The sequence below is a fragment of the Poecilia reticulata genome, chromosome 14, assembly GCF_904066995.2.
Source record: "Poecilia reticulata chromosome 14, P_reticulata-male-v2, whole genome shotgun sequence".
Lineage (NCBI taxonomy): Eukaryota > Metazoa > Chordata > Actinopteri > Cyprinodontiformes > Poeciliidae > Poecilia > Poecilia reticulata.
In genome coordinates this window covers 14,545,393-14,561,208 of record NC_088843.1, presented here as the reverse complement: position 1 = coordinate 14,561,208, position 15,816 = coordinate 14,545,393, and the positions used below count along the sequence as shown (strand labels likewise).

Here is a 15,816-nt window from a genome sequence, read left to right as displayed (position 1 = left end):
CGTACGGCGTTTCGCTCGTGCTGCCAGTGCCTCGCCCCAGACGAAGCAGTTGTTTCGGTGTGGTTGGACAGAGGTTGTCTTATACCAACACTTTACTAGAACCCACCGGGAAGATGATTGTTCTTTCATAAAATATCTGGAGTGAGTTACTGCGTAAAAGTATTTACATCCCACAAACTTTGTCATATTTTGTCACAGGCAGGTCAGGGATAAAGTTGTTTTTGTTTGTTTTTTTACTTTGTTTGTTTCGGTAAATAACAACACATAACTTCGTACATATCACAAAATTTGCCAGGGGGAGCATGAATTAAAACATAATGAGAAGAAAATGACTGTCAAAATACTCTTAATTGTACAAATTGCAACATATGTGTCAGACCACAGGGCTGCACAGTGGCGCAGTTGGTAGAGCTGTTGCCTTGCAGCACGAAGGTTCTGGGTTCGATTCCAGCCCCGGTCTTTCTGCATGGAGTTTGCATGTTCTCCCTGTGCATGCGTGGGTTTTCTCCGGGTACTCCGGTTTCCTCCCACAGTCCAAAAACATGACTGTCAGGTTAATTGGCCTCTCCAAATTGCCCCTAGGGTGTGAGTGTGTGTGCATGGTTGTGTGTCCTGTGTGTCTCTGTGTTGCCCTGCGACAGACTGGCGACCTGTCCAGGGTGACCCCCGCCTCTCGCCCAGAACGTTAGCTGGAGATGGGCACCAGCAACCCTCCTGACCCCACTGAGGGACAAGGGTGCAAGAAAATGGATGGATGGATGGATGGATGTGTCAGACCGCGTGTCAAAGTAAATTAACTTTGACACGAGTGACGGTGACAAACCGAATGATCCGACTGCTCCCTGATGGCACCGTCCTATACGTACTAAAGTAAGAGCAGGAGAAGCGTTTGGGAACAAGCCCATATTGTTGTTTTTGCTTTTTGATTAGTTGAAGATTATGTATGTAGCTGTAAACATATTCTGTGTTTAAAAAAAAATAAAAGAAAAGGAAAAAAAAAAATCTGGTTTTCTCTTCAGACGTCTCTTCAGAAGTCAGGGATAACATTATGGACAGGAGAATTGAGTTAAAGAATACTGTTTAATACTGCTCAAGTCCTCATGTATGGTGGTGCATTCCTGCCAAAACCCCAAAGGAGCTTATTGAGCAATTACAACAGAGCATGTATAAATGGAGAGAGCACAAAGTTCTCACGAGAAAATTGTGTTTAGTGTGCTTGTTTGTGAGTTGGGGATGGGAACTCTTTCTGATTGATCTGATTAGCTGGATTTTCCACCAATCAGGTGATAGTCAGCACAGGACTTGACCTAAAAGGAGAAGAAATAGAGGAGGAGGTAAAGGTGGACGAAGGAAAAGACCCACAGGACAGCGGAGGAAAGGAAAAACAATCAACAAACTTCACTTTTTTACTTATTTTTCTTTGTCTTCTTCTTCCTCTTCCTTGCTCTTTGTCTTCAAAAAAGATTTGCAGCTGTCACTGCTAGAATTTTCAAGTTTTTTTTTTTCCCACAATACAAAATTTTGAAAACCATGTATACAAGTTTGTCTCTTTTTCACAATTAACACTAATAATCAGCTGAAAACGGTTCTTTTAAGACAGTCAACATGTCGAGGCTCATTCTTTGCTTTGTGTTCCTTGTTCCTTTGCTCTTCAGGTCCTCCAGTCATCGTAGGGATGAGCATCAACATAGCCAGTATCGACTCCATCTCAGAAGTAAACATGGTGAGTTATGTTCTCCTTGGTCTTATGTTTGTCCTCCCCCCCCTCCACCGTCCACAGGTCGACATTATCTGGGCCACTGGGAGGCTTCATCCACAACTCTGCTGTCCGGTTGTGAAACTAACCAAAGACGGAAACTAAGAAAATACTTGAACACGCAGTGAAACTGAAAACATTTCCTTTGGGGGGTAAGCAGTTAATTTGTTGGCAACTAGTGAGGCAGGCTGAGCAGAGAGAAATACAATATGGCTGATGTCTAAGAAGTGACGTCACTCTGTCTGTCAGCTCTTCTCTGATGTCAACCGCAGGCAGAGTTCAGCTCCTTCCTTTCTTCCGTTTTCTCCTTCTTTCCTTCCTTCCATTTATATTTTTTGCTGTATTACCGATTAAGTTTAAGCACAGAGCAGGTTACCTATTTATTTATCACTTTAGATCTTTTTTATTATTGTCCTGTTTTTATTGAAGCTTCCAAATGTCTCCTTTTTACCATTTTCATTTTGTGTTGCAGCAATTCATAACATGGTTTGTTTATAATTCAGAAAGTAGTCATTTGTATGAAGGAGTATTAGGGAGTAAAACTAAGAGATTTTTTTTTAATATGACAATAAAGTCATAATATTGATAGAATAAATATTTCCATAAGAAAGTTGTAAAATTACAACAAAAAAAGTTATTTTAATGAGAGTAAAACTTTGAGTTATGAAGAGCTCAAGCTTGTGACTCTTCTTTGAAAAAGACTTTAGTCGTTTCCACTCCTGCTACTAATCTGGTGTTAAAACACTAAGAGAAATTGTAATAAAAATTACTTAATTCTTCATATTAACTTAATCTGATAACATAACTTTATTCTTGTATAATTTTGACCTTATTCTCGAAATATTGCGACTTCATTCTCATAACTATGTCTTAATCTTAATATTATGATTCTAATCTTTGACGACTTTTTTTTGTCAGAATGACATTATTCTCGAAATGAAAAAATATATATATATATCTTAACCTGGCCCTCCTCGGTTCTAAATGTGGTATTTAAAATCTGACAATAGTCTGTAAATTCTTTACACCAGTAACTGTTAATCTCTCTGTTAATCTGCTACTTCTTAAGGAAATAAACGAACAGAGGTTTGTAAACGGATGGGGACGCCCCGCGCACTGTAACACAGATGCACATTTTCATTTTGTGCGTTTACATTTCGCAGGACTACACCATCACAATGTATTTCCAGCAGAGCTGGAGAGACAAGCGTTTGGCCTACGGAGAGCTGAAACTGAACCTGACTTTGGACAACCGTGTAGCAGACCAGCTGTGGCTCCCTGATACTTACTTCCTTAATGACAAGAAGTCCTTTCTTCATGGAGTGACGGTGAAAAACCGAATGATCCGACTGCACCCTGATGGCACCGTCCTATACGGACTAAGGTAAGAGCAGGAGAACCGTTTGGGTTTCTACTGAGTCTGTCCAACACTCCTAAGAACGGCTGTAAACGGCAACAATGAGAAGCGCTGCTGTGATGACGCGCTGAAGGCGGAGAGTTGGAAAGAGTAGGAGCTTCTTAAAGAGACAGAGGCCAATTTCAAGGCTTAAACTACAAAGTCAAGTTTCTTTTATGTCATGTTAGATCTATACAACATTTCTGTAATAACTGAAGGCAACATGCTTAGTTGATTATGTTATAAAATGGCACTATGTGTCTGAAAAACCGCTCCTTTAAGAACTGATGGGATTTCTTGCGTTATTTTTTGCAGCATTCAACATTAAATGGAGATGTGCAGGACAATACAGTATAGGAAGAAAGCAAAAAAAAACAAAAAAAAAACTGTATAGATTAGAATCTTAAAATCATGTAAAAAAAAAACCTACTCCAGACCTGATACATGAAAGATGCATCGTCCTTCAGTTTCAGCTACTTGTTAATTAATTTTTTTGTGTTAAAGTGCTTTTTTATGTCAGCCAAATTATGCTTATTTTGGATTTTTTTTGTTGCTACTGTTTCAACTAATAAATGGAAAGAAACTTAGAAAAAGGTGATGGTCAGAGTTTTCCTGTCACATACTTACTTTTTTGTTTTGTTTGACCTCTGACCTACCACTTCTTAGTTTGATTCCAATTTTCATCCTAAAAATCCTAAAAATATGGGCCATAAAGCAAAAAAAAAAAAAAAACTGTGCCAGGTTTATCGACGGTGAAATGAAAGGCATTGTGAAATTATTCCTATTATTGCATCAACCCATATGTAATGAAGCTATAGTTTTTACAGACTAAAAACATATAAAATATTCATTTTTGATGTATTAAATTAGCAAGATTTTTTTTCATATTTTATAAATATTATACCAGAGCTGATTAAGGTAAAATGGTCAGATTCAAATCACTGACCAATGAATTTCTTCAACTAAGTGAATTATGTCTTAATGACTGATTCTTGTCAGAAAGTGCCGGGAAGTAGCATTTAAATTTGGATCTGTGCCTTAAATTGACAAGACACTAAATCATTCCTTGAGTTTTAGAGCCTTATTTAATACTTAAATGAATAATAGATCTACGATAATGTTCTACTTAAAATCAAACATAAAATTCCACTAAAAATAAATCAAATAGCAGACAAAGTGCAAAGAAAAACAACAACAACAACAAAAAACGTTACTCCCTGCTGATTTTGATAAAGATAACTGAAGAAGATTAAAATAAATTTTACTGGAGAGAAATAATTTAAAAAAAAACATTTTAAATGATGAATGGAGAAATTTGCACCGATTTCTTATGTGAAATTCTCATTTGAGCTCATAATTTCAATATCAACCGCGAGGCAATCTTGTCCTGCGATGCAGTCGTCTATTTCTCGGAGAAGCTCACAAAGCTTTAATAATTCAGGAAGTTGAAGTGTCTGAGAGAAAAAAGTATGGATACAAGAAAAATGTTTCATGCATGCTAAGATACACTTCACCTTCCTCTGACCCTAAGTAAGTGGTTGTACTGCATCACCAGGATTTAGAAAGGATACATTTCAATTAATAGTGCAAAAAATATATAAGAATTTTATCTAATAAAAGCTATAGATAGAGAAGACTAAAACAAACAGAATGAGAGTAAGAAGAACACATTGACATCACCTGTGGCTGTAGAAAAAAAATAAAATAAAATAATCATCCCTGTTTGTATGCATGTTTGGCCCCAGGACAGGATGAAAAATGACAGATTTATATTTGGCACTAGCAAAGCAGCCTTTAAAGTGTTATTTTTAAAGCAAAGGGTCCGCTAACGTGACTCCAGATATACACACAGTGTTTCTAGAAGAACGAGAGGCACACATCCACTGACCCTGGAAGCCTAAAAAAGAGGTGTAATATCGTCAGCACCTCTCAGATCATTCTGACAAAGCAGACACTTAGGTCAACAGCAAATGTGAACAGCGGTACCCTTCGAAATTCCCACAGGGTGTTAAAAAAGTTAGATCGTTTTCGCTGAAAATAAGGAGTGATTGATTTTTTTTTTATAAAAGTCAGGTCACTTTAATATGGTACTGTGATTAATGCAAAGAAGCTGGTGATGTGTTTTGCTTCTTTAAAGAGCTGTGGCAAAGTTCAGATTACGTTTAGGTTCTGTAATGTCATTCTAGAAGGATATAAAATGGAATGACAGTGCTAGCTTACTTTATGGCAGCTAGCAAGGTTAGCTAACATAAAGTTAGCTAACTTTACTATTTGTGTGTGTGTGCACAAACTAACACACACACACACACATGTCTGTTCTTTTAAGAACAGACATTCTTAAAAGAACAGCACATACTTGCGTGTGTGCTAGCTTACTTTATGTAAGCTAGCACACACGCAAGCACACACGCAAGCTAGCACACACGCAAGCTAGCACACACTTGCGTGTGTGCTAGCTTACTTTATGTAAGCTAGCACACACGCAAGTATGTTAGCTTTCTTTATGTAAGCTAACATTGTTCACTTACATAAAGCAAACAAAGTAGTAAAGTAATAAAGTATTATTTCTTTCATTCATGTTTAGTGACTCTGACTTGCTTATTTATTCTAATAGTAGAGAAAATGTAATTTAATCTTTACTATTATTGTTACGCCAGTAGAAAGGTCGCCTCACAGGTCTCGAAGTTCAAAAGAGGTAAACATGCCAGATTTCAGCTGGTGAATGTACAACAGAAACTACAGATTTCATACACTACAGAGAAAAAACACAACATTTTTTTTCTGGTAATAAATATAATATCTAATACATTTTGCCCCAACCTTGGTGTACAGTGAACAACAGTGAGAGTTAAAAACCAGAGGTACATTTAGTAAACACTTTATTCCTCATGCACCCAAAGTTTTTTAATTAGCAAAAAACAAAAAGTGCAATAGGCCAACTCTGCATATATTGGATAAACAGTTCTGCAATATTTAAATGCAGCGTGTGTGTTAATGTGTGTTTCAAACGTGTTCGACATAAAAAAAAACAGCCTTTGGACCACCGTTAATCAAAGCAGGTATAGGGACTCGGGAGAATTCAGTGGCAGAATTGTGCTAAATTACAGTGCGCCATCTGATCTGAATAAACATTCCCAGCTGCTCCGCTCAGCGCTCCCGAAGGCTCCGCTGGAACCGGAGAAGTACAAACAAGGCAAAATAACATCAGGGCTCCGGGCGGGATTTACACCAGCTCTGGGGAGGTTGTGCTTTTGCATGTGTGGAATCATTTCAATTTCCCCTCCCCTGTTAGCAGATCAGAGTATCCACACCTGACCAACATTTACCTATGATATTAGAGCACAACTACAACTTAGAGAGCATTTTCAACTACATAAAATGCATTGCCATTTTTTTCCCCCTGATACAATATCAAACCTTATTGCGTTTTAGTTGGATTGTATGTGATAGAGTAACACAAAGTAGTGCTTAACATTAAACATTGAGTAATTTTCAACATTCAAACATCTGAAAAATGAGATGCACATTTGTACTCAGCCCCTATTACTCTGAAACCCCTGAATGAAGTGTAGTCATCTCATTTTCTCTAATTGCATTTTATGAAATAGAAATAATCGACTTTCTAAATATTGCTTCCATAGTTGTAGCAGAATCCCAATGTAAGATACAATAACGTCGACGGGTTTCTGTTGATGGAAAAATCCATCCTTTATCAAACGGTAGATTTGTAGATGACTGGCTGCAACTCATCAACTCTCAGTCCTTTGCTTTTTTATGAATTGCAATGAATGCCGAGTATTTTGCAGACAGAAAAAAAAGGACAAAATAGTGAGAAAAGGTGGGCTATATGAATTCAAAAAGCCTATATTTTTGAATTTTTTTTCTCTTTCTTAAAATATTATTTTAGAAAATTAGTCCTCAAGGGGAGGGGGTTAAAAAATACAAGTTTTATAATAATGGGTAAATATTCAGAAGTATAAATAGAACTCATTTCCAGTGATCGTTTCTCTCAGCAGTAACAGCATATGGCAGATGACATCAAGCCCTTGGATCTGTCCCCAAGACCTTTTTTTTTTCTTTTTTTTTTGCACTGTTCTGTAATTAGCAGCAGCTCATAATCTACATCCAGTGGTGTATCCAGGACCTTTTTACGAGGTTCCTGTAAGCATATAATTAAAGCGCTTTGTTGAAATGTTTGACTTTGCTCGAGGGTTGTATGGAGATCCTTTTTTTATTATTATTATTATTATTATTTCACAGAACAAAAGACACATCCAGCAATAGATGTTTATAGTTTTTACTCCGGTTTATTTGCATTTCGTGGCTCTCAACTTTGACTGTTACACACTGTGTGTGACACATTTGAAGCCCGGCCGGTTGAATAAGCCCCGTCCCCGCCCCCCTGCGCCGACGTGTCTGCGCACAGGCAGAATGCGAACCGAGGACAATCACGCCCACAATAAACCCCATTGTGTGGTCCTTTATTCAGTCACTGTGAAATGTGCTAGTTCTTTTGTTTATCCGTATTTTTAGCCTCTTAAGACAGACTCTTTATTGTGATTTTAACATGAGTTGCCTTGATCAACCAGTTCTATTTTTGCGCTTATTCCCAGTACAAGCTGACTTAAACTCTGTTTCATAACTCTGCTCTACATTTTTTTATATATATCTAACGGATGTAGCACTGAATGGTAATAGTACCCTTTTTTTTTTCCCTCTCTATTAGATGTGTATTTAGGTTTCTGTAGCTGGCACAGAAAGAACACACTTACTTTTGTCATGTACACTGACAGCTAAAGGCAATAACTTTTCATTTTGGATATGTAGATAGAATATATGTTTCATAATTTTATAAACCCCAAATTATTTAAGTGAGGTTTTCTTGAATTTTACTAAATTCAGATTATCTAATACAGAAAGATAATACCTGCTTACAACATTTCAACAGAACTACTTTGAACCTAAGCAGTTTGAGCTGCCTTGTTGCTGAAAATGTGCCATATAAATAAAATTACTTACTTACCTACTTTCACGTTATGTGCAAGTTGAAAAAGATTTGAGTAAACTTTCTTTAAAAATGTTATTTTTTTCCTTGAAAGTCCATTAGAAAAATATAATAATGTATGAAATGTGACCAGTTGTGCAGTTTCTCAAACCGACTTTTTTTTTTTTTTTTAACTATATGCACATTGTCATGAAGCGTTACAAACTCATGGCATACATTTGGGTAAAGCAACAACTTCTTCTGTGGTTACTATACATTTTGGATCAAAAGTGACCAATGGCCACTAGTTTATGTACCTTTATTATATTTTTAAACAATCTTATTCAAATCCTTGATCACTGGTCCTTTGTCAGTACGTTTAGGAGGCACTTCGGTGCCTCTAGTGGCAGAATCAAGTTCCACAGGAACAAAAACTTTGCCAACTTAAGCCAATCTTTTTTTTTTTTTTTACTACTGGCTTTTTTTGGCAGAACAAAAAAAAATTTGATTGTGTCAAAAACTAAAAATGTTTTATAGTCAGAAAGACTGTGACAGCCATACATAGACAAACAGCAATGCAGTTCTTTTAATTCAATCCAGTTCATTCATTCATTTAGCGCCGATTCACAACAAATGTTGTCTTGAGACATTTGACAAATAAAAAGTTATTTCAAGTCAACCACACATACATTCCAAGTATTCCAAGTTATCAAAAGTTATCAAATTAGTTGTAAAAGTTTCAATCAAAGAAAACCCAGCAGATTGAAGTCACTCCTCATAATGAGCATGTAGTGATCGCTTGCTTTGTTTCGTTGACTTTACAGCAATGCCACATGAGAAACCACAATTTAACAGGAAGAAACCTCCAGCAGAACCTGGCTCAGTACAAGAAGCCAATCTGCCACGACCCACTGGGGCTTTGAAGGAAACGGGGTTCTTCTAGACTTAACACTTCACGCCTGGAAACTGTAGAAATATCTGTCATGAATTATTTTTTTAACATAAAGGACACTCTTATCTGGAACGCTAAATCTGAAAAGAGTTGTCATTTCACATGAGGAACATATAGGAATGCACATTTTTGACGTGTTCCTATCATCTTCCAAGATTGATGGAAGTACAATGATGCACATGTACTGTGGATATAATCGCCACAGTCATCTAAAAATCTTTTTGCTTTTGTTTGTCAGAGCATTTTTAAAAGTCTTTGTCGTGTTCTGAGGCTACATCCAAGTGTGAGAATGTCGTCGAACACGAGCTAAAGAAGCCTAGATGTTAAAACGGCGTAGAGCTGGCAGTCCTACCTTGCCTGTGAAATGAGAGGCTGAATCATCATTAGCAGACTTACGGAGGCTGTTTGATAGTGTACTGGGTCCTCTGAGCATTGGGGGCTTTGTTGAGCTAAGCTCTCACCAGATTGTGTTTTCTTTCTTTCCATTCCAGACTCTGTTCTCTCTTGTTCTTCCATTGTACTATCACAGTGCTGTGATAGTACAATTACTATCTATCACAGTGCTGTGATAGTACAATGATCTTTTTTGGTAGGGAAGCAAAGCGCACAGAGACGACTACGGGGTTAGCCTGCGTGGGATCGGAACTTATTGATTTCCCACAGAGATGGCCTTAATTGGCGTTAATGCATTTGTTTGCATGTTGTTTTTCATGGGACTGGCTTTAAAGTCGCATAAGCGCCTCGAACGTCTTGAAATATGCTAAGAATAAAGCGAGCTGAGCGCCAGACTGCAGTGCCTGCTCAGGTCTGAGGCAGCTGATCATCTCTGATGGGACTGTAATTTGCTGACCTACATCTGCTGACAAGCCCAAATCCCAAACCCTCGCTGCGAGCCGTCCCGACCCGTCCCGACCCGTGTCTGCTCAAGTGATGACTCTCTCCTGACTTGTTAGCTGCCACATATAAAATCAGTTTTATTTCTGGTGTGCTTTTGCCAAGGGATCGAGAATTCATCCCCGTCTGTTGCTTCAGGCAGCTGGCTCTTTCCCCTACCTTACTCTATCAGGATATGTAGGATTTTTGACTTTGAACAACAGAAAAAAGGTGCTTGATTTAAAGCTGAAGTACGTAACTTTTATAATATATATATATATATATATATATATATATATATATATATATATATATTTATATATATATTGTTGAAAGTGTCACTATGTCCTGACAATATAATATGAGACAGATAATTTGTGATAAGATCGAGCTTCTCCACCCCCTTCCTGAGCTACTGAAGAAATGTACAGTTCTTGGTCAAAAACAACCAATCAGAGCCACCAGGAGTCTCTCCATGCTGTCAATCATCCGGGTGTACATGCTACTAAATGAAAAACAACTTACCGTTCCAGAAAATCTGTTTATACACCGTCATCGGCCTGCGTGCTAACTAGCATTAGCATTCACAACAGGCTCTGTTGACCAGGAGAAGCTGTAGCGTAACAGAGAGGAAGGGGGAGGGTGTGAGCAGCGTGTACACAAGAGTGATTGACACTGATAAGACACTCCTCCTGGCTCTGATTGGTTGTTTCTGACTGAGCTTTGTGTTTAGCACTGGAAGAAGGCAGAGGAGCTCCATTTTTTTCACAGATTGTCTGTCTCATAGTGTACTGTCACAATTTTAACAAATGTTGATATATTTTGTTATAAAAGTTATGTATTCCAGCTGTAATTCATGATAGGGTCCTCAATAGTTTGCAGTGTCTATAAAAAGTATTCACCCCTTTGCATGCCTTACACCAGTACAGACCAACCATCTTGCTGTCTTCAAACCATTTATGCGTAGCTTTAGCTGGATGCTTTGGGTTATTGTCGTTACCCGACAATAACCGTCTTGTGTGGACGCAGTTTTCTTGGAAACCTGGGCAATAGTTGTTGTATGCAGAGTCTCCCATTTCAGCTGCTGCAACTCCTGGTGGCCTCTCTCACTAATCTCCTTCTTTCATGGTCACTTAGTTTGTGAGGACGGCCTGATCTGGCACCAGTACCGGTAACAGTACGACTGGAAAACGTCAATGCAGTCACTAATGGAGACACTAAAACTAAGAGCCGGAATTTTTTTTTTTTTTTTACTACATGGCACTTTTGTAACTTTTACAGTGGCTTTCTGGTGTTGGCTTTAAGAACAGTAGCATAAAAAGCATCGTGTCCCCTTAAAGATTTCCATTGAATTATAAATGATTGATCACTAAATGATCGGATCACTAAAGAAAAACCATTCGACGAGGCGAGGCAGAGAAATTTGAAAAAAACTATATCACAAAAATGCACTTTCTATATTTACTCAGGTTATTGTTGTCTGTCAATAAAATTTGATTGCTGATCTAATATCCATGAAGCCTTTGAACAGAAATATTAGCTGCGCCAGTGCTTTTTTTTTAAAGAAGTAAAAATAAACAGAATTATGAATTATAAGAACATTCTATGCATTTTTTCTCAGATACCAAGTAACATTATTGTATTTGAGGGAAATGTGGACCGAAGAAGACACCCTGTATCAAAGTGTTCATAATAATTTGTCAGGTTCCGTTCCTGGGGCAAAACGGATCAAAGAAATGAGACGTAACCGACTCTAAAAAGTCCAAAATTGTACAAGTTATTTAGGGGACACAGCACGACATTTGGACGTCATCAGAGAGTCATCGGACGTTTTGTTGCAAATTGTCAACAGAGTTGCACAAAACTCGTTGAGAGCAAAAGACGCAAACGAACAACCCAAGAGCTGAGCAGAATCTGACACGACCCCATGAGACCCGTTCTCCTCCGGGGCCGTCGCGTCCCAGAACTGAAACCTGTAGCCGGAGTAGACGAGGCGCTCGGTTCCCACGGACGTGTTCGAGGTAGGGAGGCCCCCAAAAACCTGGCAACCACTGAACATGACACATGAGATGAAATGTGAAAACTGGGCCAAGAAATATCTGACGACAGGTTTTATGGACTGTTGAAATCACTCCGGGCAGACCTGATTGATGGACCTGTGGCTGGATCAGTAGCAGGCACAGAGCGGTGCTTCGACTCAGTCAACGTTTGAAAGTGCAAAGTTTTTGACCACATCTGTAATCCTTACTCTTTTGAGAATTTTTTAAAATACAATACACTGGCTTCTTTCTCGTCTTCGGTTAAATAAACGTGGGGCAAAACAAGCTTATGCTGCAGATTTTTATGTTGGCTTCAAGTTGGCAAACCTTTGAATGTAAATATTTTTATTGGTTGCCCCAGTAATGCTGCTCTTTAATTTTTTTTCAGCGTCATTTCAAAGCATTTTCCAGAACAAACGGGTCCAATTCCTACCAAAAAGCCCAATTTTAGAGAATAACATAAATCTGTTCTAGCTTGATTTTCTTTTTTTTTTAATGCAAAATCCATGTTTTTTTAATGCAAAATCCATGTTTTTTTAAGCTTTATATGATGTTATATTATTCTCGCATCAAAAACACACCTGGAGTGTGGCTATAATTCCTTCAGGCAGGTTTGAAAAATCCTTGAATCTCCCACGTCTCTGGGCCATTCGCTGTATAATTTCCCCTACTCCCTGTTACTTCTGTTAAATAAAGGCGGCTTGTGCCACAAAACTCTTAAAAAATACGTATTTGGACAAATAACGTTTATCTTAATCTTAGATGTTTTTCTTATTTTAGCTTTTTTTTAAAACCATAATTAAGTATGATTCATTTACAAATCTATATGGCCCCTCATGTTGTCAGAGTGAAACACCTACCAACACTAAATAAGCTACCATGATAAACTGTTTCATTGCAACTTTTGGTCTGAAATCATGATTGCCAAGTAACCTTTCTTATTAGTGTAATTAGGTCTCTATCTGGTCACAGTGTCTAACAATAGTAGCTCTTAGCAGGGAAACATTGAGAGGCAGCAGGAGAGAGCAGTGCAGTAGAGCAGAACAGAATGCAGTTTGAGCAGCTTTGTGCTTGTGCAGCAGAATGCAGCTCATACCTGTCACAATTTTTTTTTTTTTTTTTTTTTGTTCGTGCATTATTGTCTTTTGTCTTTACAGAGCCTTGTTTTCCTCATCGCGGTCCACAGAAGGCGTACATGCCTCTGCGTAAATCTGCCCGAATCAGTTTCGGCGGGAACATATTTTGTTTTCCAATTACCTGCCGACAGAACTCTGGGCAAACCACCGTGACCAATTTACCGACTCCGTATTCGAGCAATATATTTCCAAGGCAAACAGCTTATTATCTCCTGCATTAGTAATTCTAGGTATTGTACAGGCCTGTGTACATTTGCCCACTGCAGCAATGCAAAACCTTACGACGTTGTGTTTGTGGCCGGCAAATGAGTCGCACCCTTCTTAGTCAGTCACACACAGGAAAAAGATGCATGTTGTGCACATCAAAACTTGGGCTTTGACACGTGTAAAATATAAGTTGTGGGTTTTTTTTCTAATTCATTCTTAAAGCAATTTCAAAGGAGGGCATGAAGTTAATGAAATCCAGTATGATGAACATAGAGCAGCTGGCATCAACAGCAAAAATGTAATTGCTAAAATTTGCTGTACGGGTAAATATCTCAGTTAAATGCAAAAGGACCCCTATATGTGTAATTTGTAGCAAAAAGCTTTTTTTTTTTTTTTTTTTTCATGGGCTGCTGGAAATTAGGACCGACACTAATAAACTGCTATGCATACATCTTTTCTAAAGCTACCTTGCAGAAAACTGCTGGCAATAAATAACAGCCGTCTGGGAAAAAAAACAAAAAAAAACATAAAGCAATGTGGGATTTACAGTACGTAAGAAAATGGTACATTTTCATACGTTTTGTAGAGCGCTAAATATTCATCGTACTAAGGAGAATTTGGTAATGTATTTTTATCGTAAAAGATCGTAAAGTACGATCTTCGCTGACATTTTAATCGTTACGAATCGTGATGAAAAGGTTTCCCACCAACTCGGATCCACTCAAGGCTCCATGATCGCATTTCCATAGGCATCGATTGACCTATTGACCAGCAGTAGATCCTTCATATTTTCAACGAATATTAGAGTCACTTTTGTGGCACGTATACAGCGATGTTGTTTTGGGTTCGGGAGCTACGGGTCTCTGTCTGCACCAAAAGCTGTTATAATCACTCTGTGTATTAACCCGTGTCTTCACGTCTTTCCACTCTGTCCTTAGAATAACAACTACTGCTGCCTGCATGATGGACTTGAGGAGATACCCTCTGGATGAACAGAACTGCACTCTGGAAATTGAAAGCTGTAAGTCCTGCAGATAAATCCATATCATGATGAATATTCAGTCACTCTGACCAAATTGATTTCTGCTTTCATTAACCCTTGAGAGCACACAACGCGATTAGTACGAAACCTTCACTGGTTGATGAATACGTTTAAGTCATTCTCGGTTTCAGAGTATCAGGGCGTCAGTGTTTGGTCAGATATGTGGGGAAATTTGAAGAAGGACTTGCTGCTATGGCCGCTACTTACAAAAGTGCAAATTTCACATGAAACACGCTTTGAAAAATGTGCAAAACTTTGATCGCGCCTTAGCAACTGATGCCACCTTTGAGATTTTGGAAAGACTTCATTCCAAATTATCTTTGCTGGCCAATTTTGATCAATATGTGTTTTTCTACTAATTAATCAAATTTAAAAAATGCTACTATATACTGTATTCATGCAACCTAACTTTTTTTTGACATTGTGATGTTATAAACATGAGCTCAAATGTGCTTGATGTGATCCAACACAAAGTAGAGGAGGATTGTTATGTGGAACGAAAAGATGTGGCAAGAGTCCCATTAACTCTGAGCTTCCGTGACACTTCTGAGTAAACATATTTTAGAGCTGTACAGCGCTAACGTTTGCGCAACAAATACAGCTTTGCATACAACTGTAGCCACAACCTCCTGCATGGCTTGTAGCTAACTGGACACAAAACTTCTTCTTGCTTTTTTCAAGCAGTTGCTTTCTTTTTGCTAACTTTCCATAATCTAATATTTGTAGTTTACAGATTTTCCATTACTTAGCTCTTGATCTCTGCATATCCTCCATAGTTAACTTTTGGTTGTGCTGCTTTACAAAAACAACACCAAAATGTAAAACATTGTATGGGTAAAAATTTCACCTTCATTTTCGCTGACTCATCATTGAATTTCCCAAACGGAGATCATGAATTAATCTTTGCTCGAAATAAACATAGTCTAAGTGTTTCTGTAAAGACACCTGGTGTTCCACACACACATGCACGCGCGCACACACACATACACACACGCACACAAACACACACATAAGAAAACCACAAACAAATCATGCCTCCAGACACTTTCAGGATAAGTTAGACAAATCGATATTCTGAAGAAGAAAAAGCTTGTCATGTAATTAAAAATTGCATTTGCGTGATCATTTTCACTGATCACGCCATCAGTCACGCAGATCCTGCTCAATACATCAGATTTTTATTTTATTTTTTTTTGGTACAAGCTGTTCAGAATAAGAACTGCAGAGTGTTACCTCCGGGGCGCTGGAGTAAGCAATGAAATATAGACGGGCCATGAATTAAAAAGTTGCAAGAATATCTGCTGTTTATGTTCATGGAGTGCTTTGCACTATTGACTCATGCGCATTAACCATCAGTTTGATGGATTAGGCAGTCAGTTGCTTCAATTTCATGGACAATGTCACATTTTCTTACCCTATAACCTCTCGGAG

The 15,816-nt window shown here is 38.1% G+C and overlaps 1 protein-coding gene across 3 annotated transcripts in view; it reads left to right on the top strand.

Annotated features, from left to right (window-relative positions):
• Positions 1-15,816, top strand: part of gabrb4 (gamma-aminobutyric acid type A receptor subunit beta4) — a 67,812-nt gene that overhangs the window by 39,968 nt on the left and 12,028 nt on the right. For 2 of the 3 annotated variants that reach the window (XM_081615312.1, XM_081615311.1), the window contains exons 3-5: positions 1,656-1,723; positions 2,920-3,140; positions 14,282-14,364. In XM_081615312.1, coding sequence (XP_081471438.1) covers positions 1,656-1,723; positions 2,920-3,140; positions 14,282-14,364 — 372 coding nt within the window. The other variant, XM_081615313.1, reaches the window with a different exon arrangement.